At 38.9% G+C, this 25665-nt stretch overlaps 2 protein-coding genes across 3 annotated transcripts in view; both read left to right on the top strand.

Annotated features, from left to right (window-relative positions):
* Positions 1 to 24928, top strand: part of LOC103029724 (myosin heavy chain, fast skeletal muscle-like) — a 28948-nt gene extending 4020 nt beyond the window's left edge. The window contains exons 17-41 of one of the 2 annotated variants that reach the window (XM_049473409.1): positions 30 to 97; positions 175 to 262; positions 388 to 505; positions 589 to 712; positions 807 to 943; positions 1118 to 1373; positions 1520 to 1762; positions 1867 to 2043; positions 2133 to 2278; positions 2383 to 2473; positions 2576 to 2965; positions 3191 to 3317; positions 3461 to 3579; positions 3670 to 3866; positions 3973 to 4156; positions 4265 to 4430; positions 4519 to 4643; positions 4746 to 5054; positions 5503 to 5706; positions 5790 to 5915; positions 6002 to 6172; positions 6307 to 6411; positions 6495 to 6590; positions 6713 to 6844; positions 24811 to 24928. In XM_049473409.1, coding sequence (XP_049329366.1) covers positions 30 to 97; positions 175 to 262; positions 388 to 505; positions 589 to 712; positions 807 to 943; positions 1118 to 1373; positions 1520 to 1762; positions 1867 to 2043; positions 2133 to 2278; positions 2383 to 2473; positions 2576 to 2965; positions 3191 to 3317; positions 3461 to 3579; positions 3670 to 3866; positions 3973 to 4156; positions 4265 to 4430; positions 4519 to 4643; positions 4746 to 5054; positions 5503 to 5706; positions 5790 to 5915; positions 6002 to 6172; positions 6307 to 6411; positions 6495 to 6590; positions 6713 to 6844; positions 24811 to 24825 — 3914 coding nt within the window. In that variant the 3' untranslated portion in view covers positions 24826 to 24928. Of the gene's footprint in view, positions 1 to 29; positions 98 to 174; positions 263 to 387; positions 506 to 588; positions 713 to 806; positions 944 to 1117; positions 1374 to 1519; positions 1763 to 1866; positions 2044 to 2132; positions 2279 to 2382; positions 2474 to 2575; positions 2966 to 3190; positions 3318 to 3460; positions 3580 to 3669; positions 3867 to 3972; positions 4157 to 4264; positions 4431 to 4518; positions 4644 to 4745; positions 5055 to 5502; positions 5707 to 5789; positions 5916 to 6001; positions 6173 to 6306; positions 6412 to 6494; positions 6591 to 6712; positions 6845 to 6968; positions 7087 to 24810 lie in introns of those variants that run through there. The other variant, XM_049473403.1, reaches the window with a different exon arrangement.
* Positions 14139 to 24928, top strand: LOC103035207 (myosin heavy chain, fast skeletal muscle-like). The gene is made up of 41 exons (XM_049473386.1): positions 14139 to 14201; positions 14306 to 14341; positions 14603 to 14821; positions 14915 to 15058; positions 15171 to 15327; positions 15416 to 15443; positions 15538 to 15649; positions 15742 to 15834; positions 16063 to 16126; positions 16228 to 16326; positions 16416 to 16519; positions 16601 to 16739; positions 16861 to 16979; positions 17070 to 17219; positions 17303 to 17473; positions 17574 to 17874; positions 17959 to 18026; positions 18104 to 18191; positions 18318 to 18435; positions 18519 to 18642; positions 18736 to 18872; positions 19036 to 19291; positions 19438 to 19680; positions 19785 to 19961; positions 20044 to 20189; positions 20294 to 20384; positions 20487 to 20876; positions 20977 to 21103; positions 21247 to 21365; positions 21456 to 21652; positions 21758 to 21941; positions 22069 to 22234; positions 22344 to 22468; positions 22571 to 22879; positions 23332 to 23535; positions 23619 to 23744; positions 23831 to 24001; positions 24149 to 24253; positions 24337 to 24432; positions 24555 to 24686; positions 24811 to 24928. The coding sequence occupies exons 3-41, from the start codon at positions 14615 to 14617 to the stop codon at positions 24823 to 24825; spliced, it is 5802 nt and encodes a 1933-aa protein (XP_049329343.1). The 5' UTR covers positions 14139 to 14201; positions 14306 to 14341; positions 14603 to 14614; the 3' UTR covers positions 24826 to 24928.
* Positions 24929 to 25665: the final 737 nt, after the last annotated feature.

Here is a 25665-nt window from a genome sequence, read left to right as displayed (position 1 = left end):
AACATTGCCTCATTAACTGTTTTAAACAGAGCCTAAGGGAGGCAAGGGAGGCAAGAAGAAGGGTGGTTCCATGCAGACTGTGTCCTCACAGTTCAGGGTATGTTACAATAGATCATTTAGATCAAAGCTTTTATATAATAAAGCATGCATACCAATATTTATATCACTCCACAGGAGAACTTGGGCAAGCTAATGACCAACTTGAGGAGCACACATCCTCACTTTGTGCGTTGCCTGATTCCCAATGAGTCCAAGACTCCAGGTAAAGATTCAATTTAAATCCATGCTGTAAAGTCCCTAGTGTTTTTTGAATATTTATGAAATTACAGTTTTCTTGTGGTTTTATAAACGATTTTGAGTAATGTTTACTCTTTTTGTATTTGTCAGGTCTCATGGAGAACTTCCTGGTTATCCACCAGCTTAGATGTAACGGTGTGCTGGAAGGTATCAGAATCTGCAGAAAGGGATTCCCCAGCAGAATCCTTTATGGTGACTTCAAACAGAGGTAGAGAGGAAACTGAAGAAACGTAAAGCTCTTTCTTTTCCTTTATCTAAAGTAGAGCTGAAACCTGTTATATTTTCTCACAGATACAAAGTGCTGAATGCCAGTGTCATCCCTGAGGGTCAGTTTATTGACAACAAGAAGGCCTCTGAGAAACTTCTAGGGTCCATTGATGTCGACCATGACGAGTACAGATTTGGTCACACAAAGGTGATTTTTCAAAAAAGGAGGTTAAAAGATCAACAAAAGTGCAATCACTCAATATTCCAAAAATATTGTAAAAAAATCCTCCTCTTCCTTTCAGGTGTTCTTCAAAGCTGGTCTACTGGGAACTCTTGAAGAGATGCGAGATGAGAAACTGGCTTCTCTGGTCACAATGACTCAAGCTCTTTGCCGCGGTTATCTCATGAGAAGAGAGTTTGTAAAGATGATGGAGAGGAGGTATTTAAAAAGATACCTGTGACACAATAATCAATAGCAATAACTTTCACTGTACATGGACACTAAACTGACACTTATACACAGCTCTAATAAATTAAATAATGTTACACACTGTAGTTCATTTAAATATCTGAAAAGACGGTTGAATAACAATACATTATTTTATTGTTCCAGGGAATCCATTTACACCATCCAGTACAACATCCGCTCATTCATGAATGTCAAACACTGGCCATGGATGAAGGTGTACTACAAGATCAAGCCTCTGTTGAAGAGTGCTGAGACTGAGAAGGAGCTGGCCAACATGAAAGATGATTTCGCAAAATGCAAGGAAGATCTGGCCAAGGCTGAGGCCAAAAAGAAGGAGCTTGAGGAGAAAATGGTGTCTCTGCTGCAAGAGAAGAATGATCTGCAGCTTCAAGTGGCATCAGTCAGTATTACTTTGACATTAAAAACAATCCAATCCCATTTAAATGTATTAATTACATTAGATGTCAAGAGGATTTTAAAAAATATTAATAATAACTTGTTAATTAAATCAATGTTTATATAAATTTTGACTGTTTCAATAAACAGGAATCTGAGAATCTGTCTGATGCTGAGGAGAGATGCGAGGGTCTGATTAAGAGCAAAATCCAGCTTGAGGCTAAACTCAAAGAGACCACTGAGAGACTGGAGGATGAGGAAGAAATCAATGCTGAGCTGACTGCCAAGAAGAGGAAACTGGAGGATGAGTGCTCAGAGCTCAAGAAGGACATTGATGACTTGGAGCTGACCTTGGCTAAAGTGGAGAAAGAGAAACATGCCACTGAAAACAAGGTCAGAACTGTTTACAATACAAAAAGGAAATAAAGTGTTCTCAAATCTGATTTTACATGAACAACTTTCCTAACAATATTTCAAATGTGGTAACATAATTGTAGGTGAAGAACCTCACTGAGGAGATGGCAGCTCAAGATGAGAGCATTGCTAAACTCACCAAGGAGAAGAAAGCCCTTCAAGAGGCACATCAGCAGACTCTTGATGATCTTCAGGCAGAGGAAGACAAAGTCAACACTCTGACAAAGTCCAAGACTAAGCTTGAGCAACAAGTGGATGATGTGAGTTGGTGGATGATGTGACTCAATCATGGAACTGATTACTCATAAAATAATTCTGGATAATCTAAACAAGCATTGTGTTTCTACAGCTGGAGGGTTCTCTGGAGCAAGAGAAGAAGCTCCGCATGGACCTGGAGAGAGCCAAGAGAAAGCTTGAGGGTGATCTGAAACTGGCTCAGGAATCCATCATGGACCTGGAGAATGACAAGCAGCAGTCTGATGAGAAGATAAAAAAGTACTTTTAACCATACAAATAAAAACAAAACTATTATATATTACAACTGTTACAATAATATTGTCTGTCCATGTTATTATACAAATATTGTTTCATTTTCTCAGGAAAGACTTTGAAATCAGCCAGCTTCTTAGCAAGATTGAAGATGAGCAATCTCTGGGAGCTCAGCTTCAGAAGAAGATTAAGGAACTTCAGGTAAGTATTCATCCTCTCTGCAATGATGAGTGATTTTGTGGTACAATTTTAATTTCTTCATGAAGAAAATATGATTACAAGTTATTTATTTTTCACTATTAGGCCCGCATTGAGGAGCTGGAGGAAGAGATTGAGGCTGAACGTGCTGCTCGTGCCAAGGTTGAGAAACAGAGAGCTGATCTGTCCAGGGAACTTGAGGAGATTAGTGAGAGGCTTGAGGAAGCTGGAGGAGCAACTGCTGCACAGATTGAGATGAACAAGAAGCGCGAGGCTGAGTTCCAGAAGCTGCGTCGTGATCTTGAAGAGTCCACTCTGCAGCATGAAGCCACTGCTGCTGCTCTCCGCAAGAAGCAGGCCGACAGCGTTGCTGAGCTTGGAGAACAAATCGACAACCTGCAGCGCGTCAAGCAGAAGCTCGAGAAAGAAAAGAGTGAATACAAAATGGAGATTGATGATCTCTCCAGCAACATGGAAGCGGTTGCTAAGGCCAAGGTTTGTCTTTGATGGAAAACATGATAACACTGATAAATCTGTAATTTAAATAATGACTGTTGATTAATTGTTGGCAATAAAATAATCATTCCTTAATTTACAGGCCAAGGTTTGTCTTTGATGGAAAACATAAAATTGATAAATACATAATTTCAATAATGACATTGTGACAATAATAAAGTGATAAAATATTAAGGCATTAAAATAGTAATCATCAATTTACAGGCAAATCTGGAGAAGATGTGCAGAACCCTTGAAGATCAACTGAGTGAAGTCAAGACCAAAAGTGATGAGGGTGTGCGCCAAATCAATGACCTCAGTGCTCAGAAAGCTAGGCTTCAGACTGAGAATGGTAAGTGAGTGTTTCTTTATTCATTATAATAATATTTTGTCATAAACATTAAACATAAATTTGGTTCATTTTCTTCTTGTGTTGTAATATACAGATTAAATTGAAATATATTGAAATTAAATTAAACTTTTAATGGTGTGCAGGTGAGTTTGGACGCCAACTGGAGGAAAAAGAGGCTCTGGTTTCTCAGCTGACCAGAGGAAAACAGGCCTTTACTCAGCAAATTGAGGAGCTTAAGAGGCAGATTGAGGAGGAGGTTAAGGTACGAATGTCAAAATCTTATTTCAAAAATTTCTAGAATTAACTAGAAAATACATTTCAAATGACAAAATGGCATATTCACTTTTCACAGGCAAAGAATGCCCTGGCCCATGGACTGCAGTCTGCTCGTCATGACTGTGACCTTCTCAGGGAGCAGTTTGAGGAGGAGCAGGAAGCAAAGGCTGAGCTTCAGCGTTCAATGTCTAAGGCCAACAGCGAGGTTGCCCAGTGGAGGTCTAAATATGAAACTGATGCCATCCAGCGCACTGAGGAGCTTGAGGAGGCAAAGTAGGAACAAAAGCTCTCTATGATATAAATAGCTTCCACTATTTAATGAAAATATATACATCACTATATCACACATTAAATATTGTAAAAAATATAATTCAAATAGGAAGAAGCTGGCACAGCGTCTTCAGGAGGCTGAGGAACAAATTGAGGCTGTAAACTCCAAGTGTGCCTCTCTGGAGAAAACCAAGCAGAGACTCCAGGGTGAGGTGGAGGACCTCATGATTGATGTGGAGAGAGCCAATGCTTTGGCTGCCAACCTTGACAAGAAGCAGAGAAACTTTGACAAGGTAAACTATATGAATAATTTACTGATAAATAATATAATTACATAGAAATCATTGCTCTTGTGTCTACTTATTAGCATATATGAAACAAGTTTCATATGTCCACCAAAGGTGCTAGCAGAATGGAAGCAGAAGTTTGAGGAGGGTCAGGCAGAGCTGGAGGGAGCCCAGAAGGAGGCTCGTGGTCTGAGCACTGAACTCTTCAAGATGAAGAACTCTTATGAGGAAGCTCTTGACCAACTGGAGACCCTCAAGAGAGAGAACAAGAATCTGCAACGTATGTAACAACAGTCCAGGATCATTTTAGATACAGTTTTAATGTCTAGAATAGTAAGAAAATAAAAAGTGTTTTAATTCTGTTACAGAGGAGATCTCAGACCTGACTGAACAGATTGGTGAGACTGGAAAGAGCATTCATGAGCTGGAGAAGGCCAAGAAGACAGTGGAGACTGAGAAGGCAGAGATTCAGACTGCCCTGGAAGAGGCAGAGGTAGAATTCAATAAACATTAATTTTCACTTTTCACGATTCATGAAGCCAATTGTAATCATGCATTATACATTCTAATAAAATGTAACTCGTTATTTTTACAGGGAACTCTGGAACATGAGGAGTCCAAGATTCTCCGTGTTCAGCTTGAGCTTAACCAGGTCAAGAGTGAAGTTGACAGGAAGCTTGCAGAGAAGGATGAGGAGATGGAGCAGATCAAGAGGAACAGCCAGAGAGTGATTGAATCCATGCAGAGCACTCTGGACTCTGAGGTCAGAAGCAGGAATGATGCTTTGAGAGTCAAGAAGAAGATGGAAGGAGATCTCAATGAGATGGAAATTCAGCTGAGCCACGCCAATCGCCAAGCATCCGAGGCCCAGAAACAACTGAGGAATGTGCAGGGACAACTGAAGGTATGTTCTATTGAAATGCCTTACAGTTCACATTAACATAATTTATCACTTATCCAAGTAGATGATTTGTAAAACATTAAGAGAACACTGGGAGATGCTGGCTTACTTAACAAACAAACAATCTTGAAAGACACATGTTGAAAAGTATTTTTGTTCCAAAGATCTATTGAACAGTCATATATATACTTAACAGTATGTCTAGACTTCATTTAAACCTACAGAATTGGAATTACATTATCATTCACATTATGTCATGCTTTGAATTACCATTTTCCTTTTAAACAGTGCTTTTATAAGGTTTGTGCCTTCCAAAGGCCCACCTAACAGTCCGAAAATTATGTATCAAAGTACACAAAATATGGTAGCCATGTCAATTTGTTTGAGGAAAAACAATAATTAAATAAATTCACTTTAAACCACTACTCTAATTTAATCATATGATCCTAAGGATGCCCAACTGCACCTTGATGATGCTGTGAGGGGACAAGAAGACATGAAGGAACAGGTGGCCATGGTGGAGCGCAGGAACACTCTGATGTTGTCTGAGATTGAGGAGCTCAGAGCTGCCCTGGAGCAGACAGAGAGAGGTCGCAAGGTGGCAGAGCAAGAGCTGGTGGATGCCAGTGAGCGTGTTGCATTGCTTCACTCTCAGGTATTTAGAATAATCTTGTTACAAAATTAAGACATTTATATTTGCTTATTGCTATTATTGATGATTTACATTATTTCTTCCAGAACACAAGTCTGCTGAACACCAAGAAGAAGCTTGAAGCTGACCTGGTTCAAGTCCAAGGTGAGGTGGATGACACTGTGCAGGAAGCAAGAAATGCAGAGGATAAGGCCAAGAAAGCCATCACTGACGTAAGTGCTTTTCTTCATGTTATTTCTTGTTTTAATCTATTTTTAAAGTTTACTTTAAAATCTAATCATCTCGTTTGATTAATTAGGCTGCAATGATGGCAGAAGAGCTCAAGAAGGAGCAGGACACCAGTGCTCACCTGGAGAGGATGAAGAAGAACCTGGAGGTCACAGTGAAAGACCTGCAGCACCGCCTGGATGAGGCTGAGAATCTGGCCATGAAGGGTGGAAAGAAACAACTCCAGAAACTGGAGTCCAGGGTTAGTCTTATTTGGAGGCTGTAGTTGACTTAATGCTCAGTTAGAGTCTTCCAAATACAAATATGAGGGAAATAAAACCAAGAAACATGATGTTTTTAATTAAATATGTTGTATGCATGTATGAACATATACAGGTGCGTGAGCTGGAAGCTGAAGTTGAGGCTGAACAGAGGCGTGGAGTCGATGCTGTTAAGGGTGTCCGCAAATACGAGAGAAGAGTGAAGGAACTCACTTACCAGGTATGTATATCTGTCCAACTTATATAATAAGGATATATGTTTACATTAATAAATTGGTTAACTAATAGCTGTATGATTTGTAGACTGAGGAGGACAAGAAAAATCTCACCAGGCTTCAGGATCTGGTTGATAAGCTGCAGCTGAAGGTCAAGGCTTACAAGAGACAAGCTGAGGAAGCTGTAAGTCTAATTTCTTTAAGCATGTTGCTATAGGAAATGATTCCTTTGCTGAAATATGTAAAACATTAAAAATATCACAAAAGATGCACAAAAATTCTAAATGTCTACAATTACCTGTTTAGGAGGAACAAGCCAACAGCCACTTGTCTAAGCTCAGGAAGGTGCAGCATGACATGGAGGAGGCTGAGGAGCGTGCTGACATTGCAGAGTCTCAGGTCAACAAGCTCAGAGCTAAGAGCCGGGATAGCGGCAAGGTAGGATCCAATTTATTTAATAAAAACAACAAAATGTAACAATAATTGTACATACATGTTGCCTGTGGTCTTTGTATAAGGCCAACCATAATCAATATTAACAGATGCCTTTTCTCATCCTTAGGCCAAAGAAGAGTAATCCTTTACAACAGGATTCTGCTGTTGTTATACAATATGACTGTAGCAGAACAAACTCTGTTTCTTCAATTTCTGTTCAATAAAATTGTATATAACTGCATCAATCACATGTTCAAGTTATTCATTTGACACACCATGTAAGATTGTGATGTTATATCAGTGACATAGAATTCATTGCACAGAGCCCTTAACAGCAGCAAGACTGAACAGCTCTTGCAAGAAAACTTCTAGAGAAACTCAGATATCCCAAAACATGTTTAAACCTTTTTTAAACATTTTTTAGACAATAGTCAGCTGTGATTTGCTGCATACTTGAGCTCAGTGAAGTGTTGGATTAAACATTAAAAAATAGCATATATTACAACAGAGCCTTATATTAACCAAATCCAGAAGTGGTGAGCTCAAAAGCATCTGGGATAAAAATAGATGCTGTGTGACTGGACCAAAGTTGAAAAGCAACATCCAGACTGTAATCAGCAACACGTCAAACAACCAGGGTCTGTCATGGTACAGTACTGTGTCAGTACACTCTTGTGATGGCAGTGTTAATGTGAAAAATGCTTGCTTAGCCATGTGAATGAACTGCTGCACACATTACAAAGGCATGTCTGCAGAAGACGAGTGTACACATACTGGAATAGCCTGCCTACAGTCCCCAATAGAGATTGTAACGAGAATTTTGAAGCATTAAATGTGACTGGTAAACCTTGTCATGTTGTACACCTTACAATGTGTTTGCGGGACAAATGGAACAAACTACACCTGCTCTTTTTACTTAATTGATAATTTTACTACTTTTAAAACAACCTTTGTACACACAATGCATTGTTTCCAATCACAGATCCCACTAACCACCATCAAACACTCAGAGATTAACTGATTTTCAGAACACTAACATTACAAAACATAACTAGTAAAGGGGAAGATAGATAGATAGATAGATAGATAGATAGATACTTTATTGATCCCGAAGGAAATTTAGCAGCCAGTAGCAGTTACACAACACAGTCGAAACAAACAGTACACAGTAGAAACAAACAATAAGTATTATAAAATAAAATAAAAGAGCACAGTGAGGAATATAAGACTAAACTATAAAATTATAAACTGAGACTTAAAAATATATACATAAATATATAAATACAAAAAAACTATACAAAGTGTGAAAGTAATCAGTCATAGATAGTGCAAAAGTACAGGATGTACAGTAAAGTGACAGAGTGTCCAGGGGTGCAAATGTACAAGATGTACAGTAAAGTGTCCAGGAGTGAAAAGGTACAGAGTGTACAGTAAAGTGCCAAGTGTCCAGGGATGCAAATGAACAGTATATACAGTAAAAAGGCAAAAGAGTCCCAGGGTGTAGATGTGTAGGGTGCTTTCCAGTACAGATAAAAAAAGGCTGATTAAGAAAGCACATATTGAGACTCGTTCCTCATCTGTCCTCTCTCTTCCGGCTCCACTGGGAGGAGTTGAAGAGTCTGATGGCTCTCGGAACGAACGATCTTCTCAGTCTGTCCGTAGAGCAGCTCTGTGACAAGAGCCTGCCACTGAAACTGCTCCTCTGATCCATGATGATGAAATGCAGTGGGTGACCATCATCATCCATGATGGAGAGTAGTTTTTGCAGTGTCCTCCTCTCTGCCACCGTTACCACAGAGTCTAGCTCCACACCAACCACGGACCCCGCCCGCCTGACCAGCTTGTCCAGACGCATCTCGTCCCTCTTCTTCATGCTTCCTCCCCAGCACACCACAGCATAGAAAAGACAGCTGGACACCACAGTCTGATAAAACATCAGCAGGAGCTTCCGACAGATGTTAAAAGACCCCAGCCTCCTCAGGAAGTAGAGCCGGCTCTGCCCCTTCTTGTACAGGATGTCTGTGTTGGCTGACCAGTCCAGCTTATCATCCAGATGCAGTCCGAGATACCTGTAGGTCTTCACCATCTCCACATCAACTCCCACAATGGATACTGGCTGTATGGGTGGCCTGGCCCTGCGGAAGTCCACCACCATCTCCTTGGTCTTGGAGGTGTTCAACAGCAGGTTGTTTCTATTGCACCACGCCACAAAGTCTTTCACCAGGTGTCTGTACTCCTCCTCCTTTCCTCCCCGTATACAGGCCACAATGGCAGTGTCGTCTGAAAACTTCTGCATGTGGCACGTCTCAGAGTTGTACTGGAAGTCTGAGTACAAGTGTATTTTGTTATCACTATGAAGCTTTTGCATCAGTTTTCTTTATTCAGGATCAAACACAGCAGTCTAGATTAAAGGAGGATAATAATATCAAGGGCAGAGAAATAGGTGTAATGCATTTTGTAATTACAAATCAAAAAATGTCCTATATGATAAGCAGATATTATTAAATGGACAAGGAGGTGTATCTAAAGTTTTCTTACTTAACTGCAGACATCACAATTTTGCTTTCAAATACACATAAAAAATATGCTTATATTTTTACTGGTTAATCTGACACAGTTTGCATGCCTTTTTTACATGTTACTGCTCCACTCTCAGGTGTGTAAAATCATCTAGTTACAAATTAGTTACAAAAACATCTAGTTTTTATTCGCTTATTACTAGTATTAAAAATGTACATTATTTATTTCAGAACACAAGTCAGCTGAACCCCAAGAAGAAGCTTAAATCTGACCTGGTTCAAGTCCGAAATGAGTTTGACAACACTGCAGGAAATTATCTTATTATAATATTAATCTTATTTTAGAGTTTACTGTAAAATCTAATAATCTCATTTGATCAATCAGGCTGCCATAATGGCAGAGGAGCTCAAGAAGGAGCAGGACACCAGTGCTCACCTGGAGAGGATGAAGAAGAACCTGGAGGTCACAGTGAAAGACCTGCAGCATCGCCTGGATGAGGCTGAAAATCTGTCCATGAAGGGTGAAAAAATACAACTCCAGAAACTGGAGTCTAGGGTTAGTCTTATTTGGAGACTGTAGTTCATTTAATGCTCAGTTCAGTCTTTCAAATACAGAGATGAGGAAAAAGAAACATGATGTTTTTCATTAAACACTGACCCAATATTTTTTGTATGCTGTTAAGCAAACACGAGAGAAGAGTGAAGGAACTTACCTACCAGGTATAAAATCTGCCCAATTTTAATCATGAGGACAGTGTTCACAGTAATAAATATGACCTAATAGCTGTATGATTTGTAGACTGTGGAGCACAAGAGGAATCAGGATCTGGTTGACAAGCTGCAGCGGAAGGTCAAGGCTTACAAGAGATAAGCTGAGGAGGCTGCGAGACAAAATCTTTAAGCACGTTGTAATATTACTTCTTTTTCTATAGGGCCAACCATAATCAATATTAACAAATGCTTTCTCTCATCCTCAAGCCAAAGAAGAATGTAATTTTATACACAGGGATGTGTATAAATATTCTGCTGTTGTTATGCAATATGACTGTAGCAGTATGTGTTCAATAAAATTGTAATAACTGCATTATTCGTGTATTGAAGTATTTCACCTCACACAACATATAAGATTGTGATGTTATATCAGTGACATATGATTCATTGCACAAAGTCTGAACAGCTCAAGCAAGGCAGAAAATGTATAGAGAATCTCAAATATCTCAATCATGTTTTAATGGTTGCTTAAAACAGATTACAATTATTTTTAATATTATACAGTGATTTTAGACAATAGTCAGCTATGATTTGCCTCATGTCTGCCCTATGTTAAGTGTTGGGTTGAATGTTGAAATAAAGCATAGGGGGGCAAACAGTGGTTCCATTAAAAGTATGCTGAACACACATGATCTCTGATCCTTAGATAGCTCTGCATTAAGAACCATCATTCAACATTAGCTGATAAAACTACCTGGTATTTATTACAATGTTTTATAACATTTCTGTGCAAACAAAGCCTCATCATAACCAAATCTAGAAGTTATGGTCGCATCAGGGATTAAAATAGATGCTGTGTGTCTGGATGAAAGATAAAAAGTAATATCCAGACTGTAATCAGCAACCAGGGTCTGTCATGGTGCTGTACTGTGTCAGTACACTCTTGTGATGGCAGCGTTAATGTGGAAAAATGCTTGCTTAACAATGCAAAACACATACGGGAGTAGCCTGTCTACAGTCCTGACCTGTCCCCAATAGAGAATGTGAAGAGAATTTTGAAGCACAAAATATTACACTAGTGAACCTTGCACTGTTGTACACCTAAGCTCTCTTTACTCAGTTGTTCATTTTACAGCATTTTAACACAAACTCTGCACACGATTGTAGCCAGTCGTATTATTTACAGAATAACAGAAATTCAATGAGACCAGCTTACTAATAAAGAGGAAGACCAGTACAAGGCTATTTTGTTATCGCTTGGCTGTTGCACCAGCACCCCTTCCAAACTCAGACAGGCTAAACAGTCCTTAACTAGAGCCTTAATATCTTTGTCAGTAATGGATTCAGACATTTTAAACATTCGGGCTTGAACTAAATGTGCAGGATCATGCTTAATAAATAAAAAAAAATATTTTACAGTTTACTAAATTTGCTTTTTTTTCCCCAAACAATCTAAAGTCTGTACTTCCTGTATTCAAAAAATGTTTGTAGATCATTCTGAAGAGCCAAATCATATTGTAAGTGTTGACATCATATTTTGTATCTGCCTGTGCCAAACTGTCTATCATTCCCAAACACTCACACCGCAAATGTTGAGGATGACTAACTTCAATCTCTGCTCTCTAAAAATAAAAGTACATTAAACCAAGGGCGTAGGAGCGGGCTTGATATTGGGGGGGACACATTTGCCAATATGAACCCAAGCCCACCCAATAGTTTCCTAGAACAACATTTGTGGAAATGACTTTTAATTAAAAGTAAATTATTATTATAAGGTGATTTTACAACCTAAACATGTTACTCCACATTACAGCTACTGTTGTTAGAAAAATTATGCAAGCAATGTCTGAATTATGTACATATGACAAAAATTTTCAGTTATCACCTAATATTTAAAATAATATAACAGATTATTATTATTGTTATTATTATTATTATTATTATTATTATTATTATTATTATTATTATTATTATGTATTGGCATGTCAATTCTGTTGTATATTTACATTTTCTCCTGCACTTTTATTTTTTTCTACTGAGAGCTCTTCTTAAGATGGTGTCCTTTTATGTAAAAGAATGTAACTTTACGTTTCATAGAGACTTTTATAAACGTCAGGATATGTGGTCTTACTGTGAAATACAAATGAACAGAAGTCACGTTACAGCAGTGTTTCTCAACCCAGTTCTTATATATTCTACTGCATATTAAAACTGTTCTGCATATTCTAGAGCTTCCTCTGGTGGATATACATGATTAATTTAGGCTCCATAGGGGGCTAAAGGATTTTAACAGGTAAACTCAGTAAATGACTGTTTATTAGCTGATCAGGTGGAAAACACTAGTTTAGGGCAGTGATCGGGGTTAAGTAACTGCTTTAAACTACCAACTTAAAGTACTGTACGAAATTCTGGCGATCATCTACATCCAGCTTCTAGATAACTAGTTAGTTAAATCAATTTTCGTTCATTATAGCTCACAGTAAGTCCTGTAATCCTAAATGAATAAACAGTTTGAAAATTAAAGTGATTAGCTGATCAGGTACAGGGAAACATTACATATATATTTTATTTTTTTCCTTTAACCCTGACTCCCAATCTAGCTAATTCCAAAGATAAGCTTACACACTAACACAGCTGCAGTTTATTAATCACAGTGGGTTTAAACTGTGTGCTGATTCAGAGACGTGTATTTTTAACCAGCTATCAGAAACATATCATCACAGTTGAAGTGGTTAGCCTATCGTTACCTTTCTTTTAGAAAAATCTCCGTATATCCATATCTGTTTTAAAATCAGCTGAAGCTGCTGCGTCCCGATCCCGCTGCTAAATCTCACAGCGAGGGGGCGGGGCTTCCCCAACAGCAAACTGCCTCTGCTCCGCGCGCCGCAAAACCAGCAAGCTGATTGGCTGTTTCTACTGAGAGGCGTGACTTAATACCTGAACCGGCTCCGTGATTGGTCCGGTCTGTCTCCTCATTAATAGTACAGCTGACCTGAGCGAACTGATATCATTTTTGGGGGGGACAAATCCACCTGTTTCTAATAGGAGTATAACCACAAAGAGTAGTGCTACTATCAGTATATGGTAATATATGTATATATATATATATATATATGCAAAAGGAGGAGATGTGCTTAATATATAAATAAAATAGAACTGCTTTAATGATTAAACCTTGCAGCAACCCCATACTGATATATACACTTGTTTATTATTGTCCAGATCCACACATTGCTGCTTATCAAAGAGACCATAATTAATGTATCTAGACAATTCTGATGTCCAAGTAAGCTGGACAAAAAGGTTAAGGTATATACACAATCCTCTGATAGTAATAGGGGCTGTTATATCTCTTCTTGTTTCGTTTAGCTCTTTTACTTGGCATGGCCCTCCCAGTCATTCGGTTACACTCGCTGGTTCAGCTTCTAGGTTTCTAAACAGGCCAGTTTCCAACATCCAAGTAAGGAGTCTAACAGATGACCAAACCCTGATCATTCCAAGACACTTCTGTCAAACTACAGCACCTACAGGTGACATTTGAGCCAGGAAGACTTTCATGAACTGACACGTGGCAAAACTAGTATTCTTTGACAGTGCCAATAATTATGGTTTTCTAAATGAGCAACTATACTGTTAATCCAAGTACCTGTGGAGACTGCATGGCTATATGGTTGATTTTATGAACATTTTGTTCAACTTAATTATGATGTTATAGGTCAGAGAAACAGATCAAATATCAAAAGGAAAAAAAGTATGACACAATTATCAAAGTTAAATCTACTGTAGGATAAACATGGCCAGTATTAGACTAAATATATACACTGACAATGAAGACAATAAATAAAGGATGCATGCATTTGATCAATATCAGAAAAGTACTTCAGTACTAAAATCCTTTCAGATGTGTTCTTTGCAACATGCCCACATGCCTTACAACAAATCTGTTACTTAAATTTGGAATGTAGCCATAGACTTTTGGCAATAAGGCTGTAATTCTTTTGGCACCCTTAAATAAATGCAATACTAAGCCTGCCTTTAATGGATTCTGCTTAGTGTGCAGACTGACCCAAATATAAGCTGGAGGGGAGCTGTAAGGGATGCAGAGGAGACCCAAGAAGTTCCTGCCAGTGGTAAGAGGCTGCACGGATTGTAATTTAAACTTAATGGCACTGTAGATAAAAGTTGTAATCAGAGAACCTGTTTGTGAAATTAATTTCTATATTTTCATTCCAAGGGCTGTGGAAATTTCATCTGGTCTCGGGCAAAAAAAGTGAGAAATATGTCATTGTTAATGACTAATCATATTTTAAATCAGAAATTTCACTGAACATTCAGATGTAGTACAGCAAGTAAGACAAGATAAGATAAGAAAAGATAAGACAAAATAAGACAAGATAATATAAGATAAGATAAAAAATGTAATTTATTAGTCTCACAGTAGAGAAATTTAGAGCTGAGCCATAGCTTGCCACAGACTGAAAATAGTGAATAGTCAGGTATAAATGCATTTCTTTCTTGTTCTAATTAACAGTAAGCCGCCACCATGAGTACGGATGCGGAGATGGCCGTTTACGGCAAAGCTGCCATTTACCTCCGAAAGCCTGAGAAGGAGAGAATTGAGGCTCAAAGCAAGCCCTTTGATGCTAAGAGCGCTTGCTATGTAGCTGATGTAAAAGAGCTGTACCTTAAGGGTACAATCAAGAGCAGAGATGGCGGCAAAGTTGTTGTCGAAGTTCTTGACACCAAGGAGGTGAGCATTATTGCAGAATTGTATGTTATTATATCTTAAATATATTATAGATATAAACCTAAACCAACCATACTTTATTTTATTTTCTAACAGGAGAGAACAGTTAAGGAGGATGATGTCAGCCCCATGAATCCTCCCAAGTTTGACAAGATTGAGGACATGGCCATGATGACCCATCTCAATGAAGCCTCTGTGCTTTATAACCTCAAAGAGCGTTATGCAGCATGGATGATCTACGTAAGTAATGCATTTCATGATTGCATAGTCATTTATATTTCTTTAGTGTGATTCAAAGATGTACAAAACATGTAGTGACTATAAAAAATATATCTGTTCATATCTGCCTCAGACCTACTCTGGACTGTTCTGCGCGACTGTGAACCCCTACAAGTGGCTTCCAGTGTATGACGCAGAAGTGGTGGCTGCCTACAGAGGCAAAAAGCGCATGGAGGCCCCACCCCACATCTTCTCTGTCTCTGACAATGCCTACCAGTTCATGCTTACTGGTAAGTTGGAACATTTTAAAGGACGGGAATGTTCTGAGAAACTATATATGCACTCATGTAAATTCATTACTATATTTTCATCTTACAGACAGAGAGAACCAGTCTGTCCTGATCACGTAAGTATTCACAAGAAAACTTAGAAAATGTTGCATGTCTTTCTGTAATATAACATTAAAGATTAAAGATACATTTTATTGTATTTAAAACCAGTGGAGAATCCGGTGCTGGAAAGACTGTGAACACCAAGCGTGTCATCCAGTACTTTGCAACAGTTGCTGTACAAGGTGACAAGAAGAAAGAGCAAACTTCCAGCCAAATGAAGGTAAAACATGAATCTAAAAGTAAAAAATCTTATCTGCAGAATCATGAAACTTTAAACTACTGATTTAAATGATACATTATTGTGTGCTGCAGGGATCTCTTGAGGACCAGATCGTTGCTGCTAACCCATTGCTTGAGGCCTATGGTAATGCCAAGACAGTGAGAAATGACAACTCCTCTCGTTTCGTAAGTTATTCACTTCAACAGAATTCACTTTAACAAAAATATTGTGGAAAGTGTAGTGCTGTTCTTAGTCTACAAACTCAAGTCAAGTCAAGAGGCTTTTATTGTCCAGTAAAAGTGCACAGTGCAATGAAATTACGTTCATGTGGAACCAACACAGTGCAACATATAACAACGATACAAAATAGACAATTGTATTGTATTTAACAGTCCCTGTTTTCTACCTAAAAGGGTAAATTCATCAGAATCCACTTTGGCACAACTGGCAAACTGGCCAGTGCTGATATTGAGACCTGTAAGTTAATAAATAATGTATTCAGTTTTGCAGTAATTTTGTTATTCTATGGTTCTATTTGTTACCAATTAGAAAATAACAGTGATCAATTGTCTGAACAGATCTGCTGGAGAAGTCTAGAGTATCATTCCAGCTTCCAGATGAAAGAGGCTACCACATCTTCTACCAAATGATGACCAACCATAAGCCTGAGTTGATTGGTAGGAAACTCTCCAGAAACTGCAAAATATTTCTTTATCCGACACAAAATATTTAAGAACTTTTTTAAAATTAAGCCTTTCTGTTGCAGAAATGACGCTCATCACAACCAACCCCTATGACTTCCCCATGTGCAGTCAGGGTCAAATCACAGTGGCCAGCATTGATGACAAGGAAGAGCTGGTTGCCACCGATGTAAGAGACTCTTGAAAACTACAGTAAAATGAAAGTTATTCATTTTTGTTTGGAATTCCAACGCTGATCTTTATTATTCAGACTGCCATTGACATTCTGGGCTTCACTAATGAGGAGAAGATGGGCATCTACAAATTTACTGGAGCTGTTCTCCACCATGGCAACATGAAGTTCAAGCAAAAGCAGCGTGAGGAGCAGGCTGAGCCTGATGGCACAGAGGGTGAGACTTACTCAGATCTTACTCTAATACTTATTGTTTAGTGCGCAAATACTATTATTATTACACATAAATGAAACTGATCACAGTTCCTGACTGTAGTTATGTTTACTACTCCTGACAGAGGCTGACAAAATTGCCTATCTTCTGGGCTTGAACTCAGCTGATATGCTGAAGGCTTTGTGCTACCCTAGAGTGAAGGTCGGAAATGAGTTTGTCACAAAGGGACAGACCGTGCCACAGGTAAGATGTCTATTTAATACAAAAATATTTAGCGATGGCGATGTAAACTTTTCTTGAAAAATAATTATACGTTTCATATTCCACTTTTAGGTGTACAATTCTGTCAGCGCCCTGGCCAAATCTATCTATGAGAGGATGTTCTTGTGGATGGTTATTCGTATCAACCAGATGTTGGACACAAAACAACAAAGAAATTTCTTCATTGGTGTGCTGGACATTGCTGGATTTGAAATCTTTGATGTAAGTGTTTCCAGTGATTACAAGCAAAATTGTTTTTAAAAATATGATAAATGCTTACATATCATTATTTTGTACACATTTAGTTCAACAGCATGGAGCAGCTGTGTATCAACTTCACCAATGAGAAACTGCAGCAGTTCTTCAACCACCACATGTTTGTCCTGGAGCAAGAAGAGTACAAGAAGGAGGGCATTATCTGGGAGTTCATTGACTTCGGCATGGACTTGGCCTCTTGCATTGAGCTCATTGAGAAAGTGAGTGAAAAATATACTTTCATACTCAGTATCTGATTAACATAATAGCTAACCTTTAATTTCAGCAGAAAAAATGTTAACTTGTATTTTCTTAAAACAGCCTATGGGTATCTTCTCCATCCTTGAAGAGGAGTGCATGTTCCCCAAGGCTACAGACACCAGCTTCAAGAACAAGCTGTATGATCAGCATCTTGGAAAGTGTAATGCTTTCCAGAAGCCCAAGCCTGCCAAAGGCAAGGCTGAAGCCCACTTCTCCCTGGTTCACTATGCTGGTACTGTGGACTACAACATTTCTGGCTGGCTGGATAAGAACAAGGATCCACTGAACGAGTCTGTTTTGCAGCTGTACCAGAAGTCTGCAGTGAAACTGCTGGCTACCCTCTACCCACCTGCTGTTGAAGGTAATTTCAATAACAAAAATAGTTTGTTGAACTTGGATTTCGTCTGGAAAGATCAAACATTGCCTCATTAACTGTTTTAAACAGAGCCTAAGGGAGGCAAGGGAGGCAAGAAGAAGGGTGGTTCCATGCAGACCGTGTCCTCACAGTTCAGGGTATGTTACAATAGGTCATTTAGATCAAAGCATTTCCATAATAAAGCATGAATACCAATATTTATATCACTCCACAGGAGAACTTGGGCAAACTGATGACCAACTTGAGGAGCACACATCCTCACTTTGTGCGTTGCCTGATTCCCAATGAGTCCAAGACTCCAGGTAAAGATTCAATTTAAATCCGAGCTGTAAAGTCCCTAGTGTTTTTTGAATATTTAGGAAATTACAATTTTCTTGTGTTTTTATAAACGTTTTTTGGTTAATGTTTACTGTTTTTGTATTTGTCAGGTCTCATGGAGAACTTCCTGGTTATCCACCAGCTTAGATGTAACGGTGTACTGGAAGGTATCAGAATCTGCAGAAAGGGATTCCCCAGCAGAATCCTTTATGGTGACTTCAAACAGAGGTAGAGAGGAAACTGAAGAAATTTAATGCTGTTTACTTCCCTTTATGTGAAGTAGAGCTGAAATATTTTGTATTTTTCCACAGATACAAAGTGCTGAATGCCAGTGTCATCCCTGAGGGTCAGTTTATTGACAACAAGAAGGCCTCTGAGAAGCTTCTAGGGTCCATTGATGTCGACCATGACCAGTACAGATTTGGTCACACAAAGGTGATTTTTCAACAAAGGAGGTTAAAAGATCAACAAAAGTGCAATCACTCATTATACAAAAATATTGTAAAAAATTCCTCCTCTTCCTTTCAGGTGTTCTTCAAAGCTGGTCTACTGGGAACTCTTGAAGAGATGCGAGATGAGAAACTGGCTTCTCTGGTCACAATGACTCAAGCTCTTTGCCGCGGTTATCTCATGAGAAGAGAGTTTGTAAAGATGATGGAAAGGAGGTATTTAAAATCACAATAACCAATAGCAATGACTTTCATCGTACATGGACACTAAACTGACACTTATACACATCTCTAATAAATTAAATAATGTTACACACTGTGGTCCGTTTAAATATCTGAAAAGACAGTTAAATAACAATACATTATTATATTTCTCCAGGGAATCCATTTACACCATCCAGTACAACATCCGCTCATTCATGAATGTCAAACACTGGCCATGGATGAAGGTGTACTACAAGATCAAGCCTCTGCTGAAGAGTGCTGAGACTGAGAAGGAGCTTGCCACCATGAAAGATGATTTCGCAAAATGCAAGGAAGACCTGGCCAAGGCTGAGGCCAAAAAGAAGGAGCTTGAGGAGAAAATGGTGTCTCTGCTGCAAGAGAAGAATGATCTGCAGCTTCAAGTGGCATCAGTCAGTATTACTTTGACATTAAAAACAATCCAATCCCATTTAAATGTATTAATTACATTAGATGTCAAGAGGATTTTAAAAAATATTAATAATAACTTGTTAATTAAATCAATGTTTATATAAATTTTGACTGTTTCAATAAACAGGAATCTGAGAATCTGTCTGATGCTGAGGAGAGATGCGAGGGTCTGATCAAGAGCAAAATCCAGCTTGAGGCTAAACTCAAAGAGACCACTGAGAGACTGGAGGATGAGGAAGAAATCAATGCTGAGCTGACTGCCAAGAAGAGGAAACTGGAGGATGAGTGCTCCGAGCTCAAGAAGGACATTGATGACTTGGAGCTGACCTTGGCTAAAGTGGAGAAAGAGAAACATGCCACTGAAAACAAGGTCAGAACTGTTTACCAAACATAAAATAAATAATGTTCTCTCAAATCTGATTTCACATGTACAGATTTCCTAACAATATGTCAAATGTGGTAACATAATTGTAGGTGAAGAACCTCACTGAGGAGATGGCAGCTCAAGATGAGAGCATTGCTAAACTCACCAAGGAGAAGAAAGCCCTTCAAGAGGCACATCAGCAGACTCTTGATGACCTTCAGGCAGAGGAAGACAAAGTCAACACTCTGACAAAGTCCAAGACTAAGCTTGAGCAACAAGTGGATGATGTGAGTTACATGATCCAATCATGGAACTGGATTACTCATAAAATAATTCTGGATAATTTAAACAAGCATTGTGTTTCTACAGCTGGAGGGTTCTCTGGAGCAAGAGAAGAAGCTCCGCATGGACCTGGAGAGAGCCAAGAGAAAGCTTGAGGGTGATCTGAAACTGGCTCAGGAATCCATCATGGACCTGGAGAATGATAAGCAGCAGTCTGATGAGAAGATAAAGAAGTACTTTTAACCATACAAATAAAAACAAAACTATTATATATTACCACTGTTACAATAATATTGTCTGTCCATGTTATTATACAAATATTGTTTCATTTTCTCAGGAAAGACTTTGAAATCAGCCAGCTTCTTAGCAAGATTGAAGATGAGCAATCTCTGGGTGCTCAGCTTCAGAAGAAGATTAAGGAACTTCAGGTAAGTACTCATCCTCTCTGCAATGATGAGTGATTTTGTGGTACAATTTAAATTTCTTCATGAAGAAAATATGATTACAAGTTATTTATTTTTCACTGTTAGGCCCGCATTGAGGAGCTGGAGGAAGAGATTGAGGCTGAACGTGCTGCTCGTGCCAAGGTTGAGAAACAGAGAGCTGATCTGTCCAGGGAACTTGAGGAGATCAGTGAGAGGCTTGAGGAAGCTGGAGGAGCAACTGCTGCTCAGATTGAGATGAACAAGAAGCGCGAGGCTGAGTTCCAGAAGCTGCGTCGTGATCTTGAAGAGTCCACTCTGCAGCATGAAGCCACTGCTGCTGCTCTCCGCAAGAAGCAGGCCGACAGCGTTGCTGAGCTTGGAGAACAAATCGACAACCTGCAGCGCGTCAAGCAGAAGCTCGAGAAAGAAAAGAGCGAATACAAAATGGAGATTGATGATCTCTCCAGCAACATGGAAGCGGTTGCTAAGGCCAAGGTTTGTCTTTGATGGAAAACATGATAACACTGATAAATCTGTAATTTAAATAATGACTGTTGATTAAGTGTTGGCATTAAAATAATTCCTTAATTTACAGGCAAATCTGGAGAAGATGTGCAGAACCCTTGAAGATCAATTGAGTGAAATCAAGACCAAAAGTGATGAGGGTGTGCGCCAAATCAATGACCTCAGTGCTCAGAAAGCTAGGCTTCAGACTGAGAATGGTAAGTGAGTGTTTCTTTATTCATTATAATAAAATTTTGTCATAAACATTAAACATAAATTTGGTTCATTTTCTCCTTGTGTTGTAATATACAGATTAAATTGAAATATATTGAAATTAAATGAAACTTTTAATGATGTGCAGGTGAGTTTGGACGCCAGATGGAAGAGAAAGAGGCTCTGGTTTCTCAGCTGACCAGAGGAAAACAGGCCTTTACTCAGCAAATTGAGGAGCTTAAGAGGCACATTGAGGAGGAGGTTAAGGTACGAATGTCAGAATCTTATTTCAAAAATTTCTAGAATTTACTTGAAAATAAATTTCAAATGACAGAATGGCATATTCACTTTTCACAGGCAAAGAATGCCCTGGCCCATGGACTGCAGTCTGCTCGTCATGACTGTGACCTTCTCAGGGAGCAGTTTGAGGAGGAGCAGGAAGCAAAGGCTGAGCTTCAGCGTTCAATGTCCAAGGCCAACAGCGAGGTTGCCCAGTGGAGGTCTAAATATGAAACTGATGCCATCCAGCGCACTGAAGAGCTTGAGGAGGCAAAGTAGGAACAAAAGCTCTCTATGATATAAATAGCTTCCACTATTTAATGAAAATATATACATCACTAAATCACACATTAAATATTGTAAAAATATAATTTACATAGGAAGAAACTGGCACAGCGTCTTCAGGAGGCTGAGGAACAAATTGAGGCTGTAAACTCCAAGTGTGCCTCTCTGGAGAAAACCAAGCAGAGACTCCAGGGTGAGGTGGAGGACCTCATGATTGATGTGGAGAGAGCCAATGCTTTGGCTGCCAACCTTGACAAGAAGCAGAGGAACTTTGACAAGGTAAATTCTATGAATATGATGTAAATCCTATGAATTTACTGATAAATAATATGATTACATAGAAACATCATTGCTCTTGTGTATACTTATTAGCATATATGAAACAAGTTTCATTTGTCTACTAAAGGTGCTGGCAGAATGGAAGCAGAAGTTTGAGGAGGGTCAGGCAGAGCTGGAGGGAGCCCAGAAGGAGGCTCGTGGTCTGAGCACTGAACTCTTCAAGATGAAGAACTCTTATGAGGAAGCTCTTGACCAACTGGAGACCCTCAAGAGAGAGAACAAGAATCTGCAACGTATGTAACAACAGTCCAGGATCATTTTAGATGCCAAGACTTTTTTTATTAATTAATTTTAAAAATCTAGCAAAGTAATAAAACAAATTGTGTTTTAATTCTGTTACAGAGGAGATCTCAGACCTGACTGAACAAATTGGTGAGACTGGAAAGAGCATTCATGAGCTGGAGAAGGCCAAGAAGACAGTGGAGACTGAGAAGGCAGAGATTCAGACTGCCCTGGAAGAGGCAGAGGTAGAATTCAATAGACTTTAATTTTCACTTTTTACAATTCATGAAGCCAATTGTAATCATGTATCATATATTCTAATAAAATTTACCTCATTATTTTTACAGGGTACTCTGGAACATGAGGAGTCCAAGATTCTCCGCGTCCAGCTTGAGCTCAACCAGGTCAAGAGTGAAGTTGACAGGAAGCTTGCAGAGAAGGATGAGGAGATGGAGCAGATCAAGAGGAACAGCCAGAGAGTGATTGAATCCATGCAGAGCACTCTGGACTCTGAGGTCAGAAGCAGGAATGATGCTTTGAGAGTCAAGAAGAAGATGGAAGGAGATCTCAATGAGATGGAAATTCAGCTGAGCCACGCCAATCGCCAAGCATCCGAGGCCCAGAAACAACTGAGGAATGTGCAGGGACAACTGAAGGTATGTTCTATTGAAAAACCTTACAGTTCACATTAACATAATTTATCACTTATCCAAGAAGCAGATGATTTGCAAAACATTTAGAGAACACTGGGAGATTCTGGCTTACTTAACAAACAAACACTAATCTTGAAAGACACATGTTGAAAAGTATTTTTGCTCCAAAGATCTACTGAACAGTCATATATATACTTAAATAACAGTATGTATAGACTCCATTTAAACCTACAGAATTGGAATTACATTATCATTCACATAATGTCATGCTTTGTATTACCATTTTCCTTTTAAACAGTGCTTTTATAAGGTTTGTGCCTTCCAAAGGCCCGCCTAACAGTCCGAAAAATATGGTAGCCATGTCAATTTGTTTGAGGAAAAAAAAAATAAAAAGGACAAAAAAAGATTGGGATTCACTGAAAACTACTACTCTAATTTAATCATATGATCCTAAGGATGCCCAACTGCACCTTGATGATGCTCTGAGGGGACAAGAAGACATGAAGGAACAGGTGGCCATGGTGGAGCGCAGGAACACTCTGATGTTGTCTGAGATTGAGGAGCTCAGAGCAGCCCTGGAGCAGACAGAGAGAGGTCGCAAGGTGGCAGAGCAAGAGCTGGTGGATGCCAGTGAGCGTGTTGCATTGCTTCACTCTCAGGTATTTAGAATAATCTTGTTACAAAATTAAGACATTTATATTTGCTTATTGCTATTATTGATGATTTACATTATTTCTTCCAGAACACAAGTCTGCTGAACACCAAGAAGAAGCTTGAAGCTGACCTGGTTCAAGTCCAAGGTGAGGTTGATGACACTGTGCAGGAAGCAAGAAATGCAGAGGATAAGGCCAAGAAAGCCATCACTGATGTGAGTGCTTTTCCTCATGTTACTTCTTTTTTTAATCTACTTTTAAAGTTTACTTTAAAATCTAATCATCTGGTTTGATTAATCAGGCTGCAATGATGGCAGAAGAGCTCAAGAAGGAGCAGGACACCAGTGCTCACCTGGAGAGGATGAAGAAGAACCTGGAGGTCACAGTGAAAGACCTGCAGCACCGCCTGGATGAGGCTGAGAATCTGGCCATGAAGGGTGGAAAGAAACAACTCCAGAAACTGGAGTCCAGGGTTAGTCTTATTTGGAAGCTGTAGTTCACTTAATGCTTAGTCACAGGCTTCCAAATGCAAATATGAGGGAAATAAAACAAAGAAACATGATATTTTTAATTAAATATTAACCCAATATTTGTTGTATGCATGTATGAACATATACAGGTGCGTGAGCTGGAAGCTGAAGTTGAGGCTGAACAGAGGCGTGGAGTCGATGCTGTTAAGGGTGTCCGCAAATACGAGAGAAGAGTGAAGGAACTCACTTACCAGGTATGTATATCTGTCCAACTTATATAATAAGGATATATGTTTACATTAATAAATTGGTTAACTAATAGCTGTATGATTTGTAGACTGAGGAGGACAAGAAAAATCTCACCAGGCTTCAGGATCTGGTTGATAAGCTGCAGCTGAAGGTCAAGGCTTACAAGAGACAAGCTGAGGAAGCTGTAAGTCTAATTTCTTTAAGCATGTTGCTATAGGAAATGATTCCTTTGCTGAAATATGTAAAACATTAAAAATATCACAAAAGATGCACAAAAATTCTAAATGTCTACAATTACCTGTTTAGGAGGAACAAGCCAACAGCCACTTGTCTAAGCTCAGGAAGGTGCAGCATGACATGGAGGAGGCTGAGGAGCGTGCTGACATTGCAGAGTCTCAGGTCAACAAGCTCAGAGCTAAGAGCCGGGATAGCGGCAAGGTAGGATCCAATTTATTTAATAAAAACAAAAAAATGTTACAATAATTGTACATGTATGTTGCCTGTGGTCTTTGTATAAGGCCAACCATAATCAATATTAACAGATGCCTTTTCTCATCCTCAGGCAAAAGAAGAGTAATCCTTTACAATGGGATTCTGCTGTTGTTATACAATATGACTGTAGCAGAACAAACTCTGTTTCTTCAATTTCTGTTCAATAAAATTGTATATAACTGCATCAATCACGTGTTCAAGGTATTTATTTGACACACAATGTAAGATTGTGACATTATATCAGTGACATAGGATTCATTCACAGAGCCCTTAACAGCAGCAAGACTGAACAGCTCTAGCAAGGCAGAAAACTTCTAGAGAAGCTCAGATATCCCAAAACATGTTTAAACCTTTTTGAACTTTTGGAAACACTTTCTATGAATTTCATATCTAATAGACTTATAAACACATTCACAACATATTAAAATGCATTCATAAGGCATTATAAACATGGCTATAAATATTTGAAAAAATGCCCAACCCACTATACAATGTTTATTAAGCATTATGACCTGTGAACATAACACATTATAAGCTGAGCCAAAGTTGAAAAGCAACATCCAGACTGTAATCAGCAACAAGTCAAACAACCAGGGTCTGTCATCGGACAGTACTGTGTCAGTACACTCTTGTGATGGCGGCGTTATGTGAAAAATGCTTGCTTAGCAATGTGAATTAAATGCTGCACACATTACCTAGACATGTCTGCAGAAGAAGAGGGTACCCATACTGGAGTAGCCTGCCTAAAGTCCTGACCTGTCCCCAAAAGAGAATGTGAAGAGAATTTTGAAGCACAAATGCAGAGGTGGAAAAAGTACCTTTACTTTGCAAAAATTCTACTTAAGTAAAAGTAAAAGTACCCATCTAAAAATCTACTCGAGTAAAAGTAAAAAAGTACTCAATTTAAAATGCACTTTGAGTAAAA

The sequence above is a fragment of the Astyanax mexicanus genome, chromosome 1, assembly GCF_023375975.1.
Source record: "Astyanax mexicanus isolate ESR-SI-001 chromosome 1, AstMex3_surface, whole genome shotgun sequence".
Classification (NCBI taxonomy): Eukaryota; Metazoa; Chordata; class Actinopteri; order Characiformes; family Acestrorhamphidae; genus Astyanax; species Astyanax mexicanus.
This window is presented reverse-complemented; position numbering and strand designations above follow the sequence as displayed.

Coding starts and splice junctions, on each gene's coding strand:
- LOC103035207 (XM_049473386.1), top strand. CDS start 14,615: ATGAGTACGGATGCGGAGATGGCCGTTTACGGCAAAGCTGCCATTTAC. Junction 15,059..15,170: donor ATGCAGCATGGATGATCTAC/GTAAGTAATGCA, acceptor TATCTGCCTCAG/ACCTACTCTGGACTGTTCTG. Junction 21,104..21,246: donor TAGGCTTCAGACTGAGAATG/GTAAGTGAGTGT, acceptor AATGATGTGCAG/GTGAGTTTGGACGCCAGATG.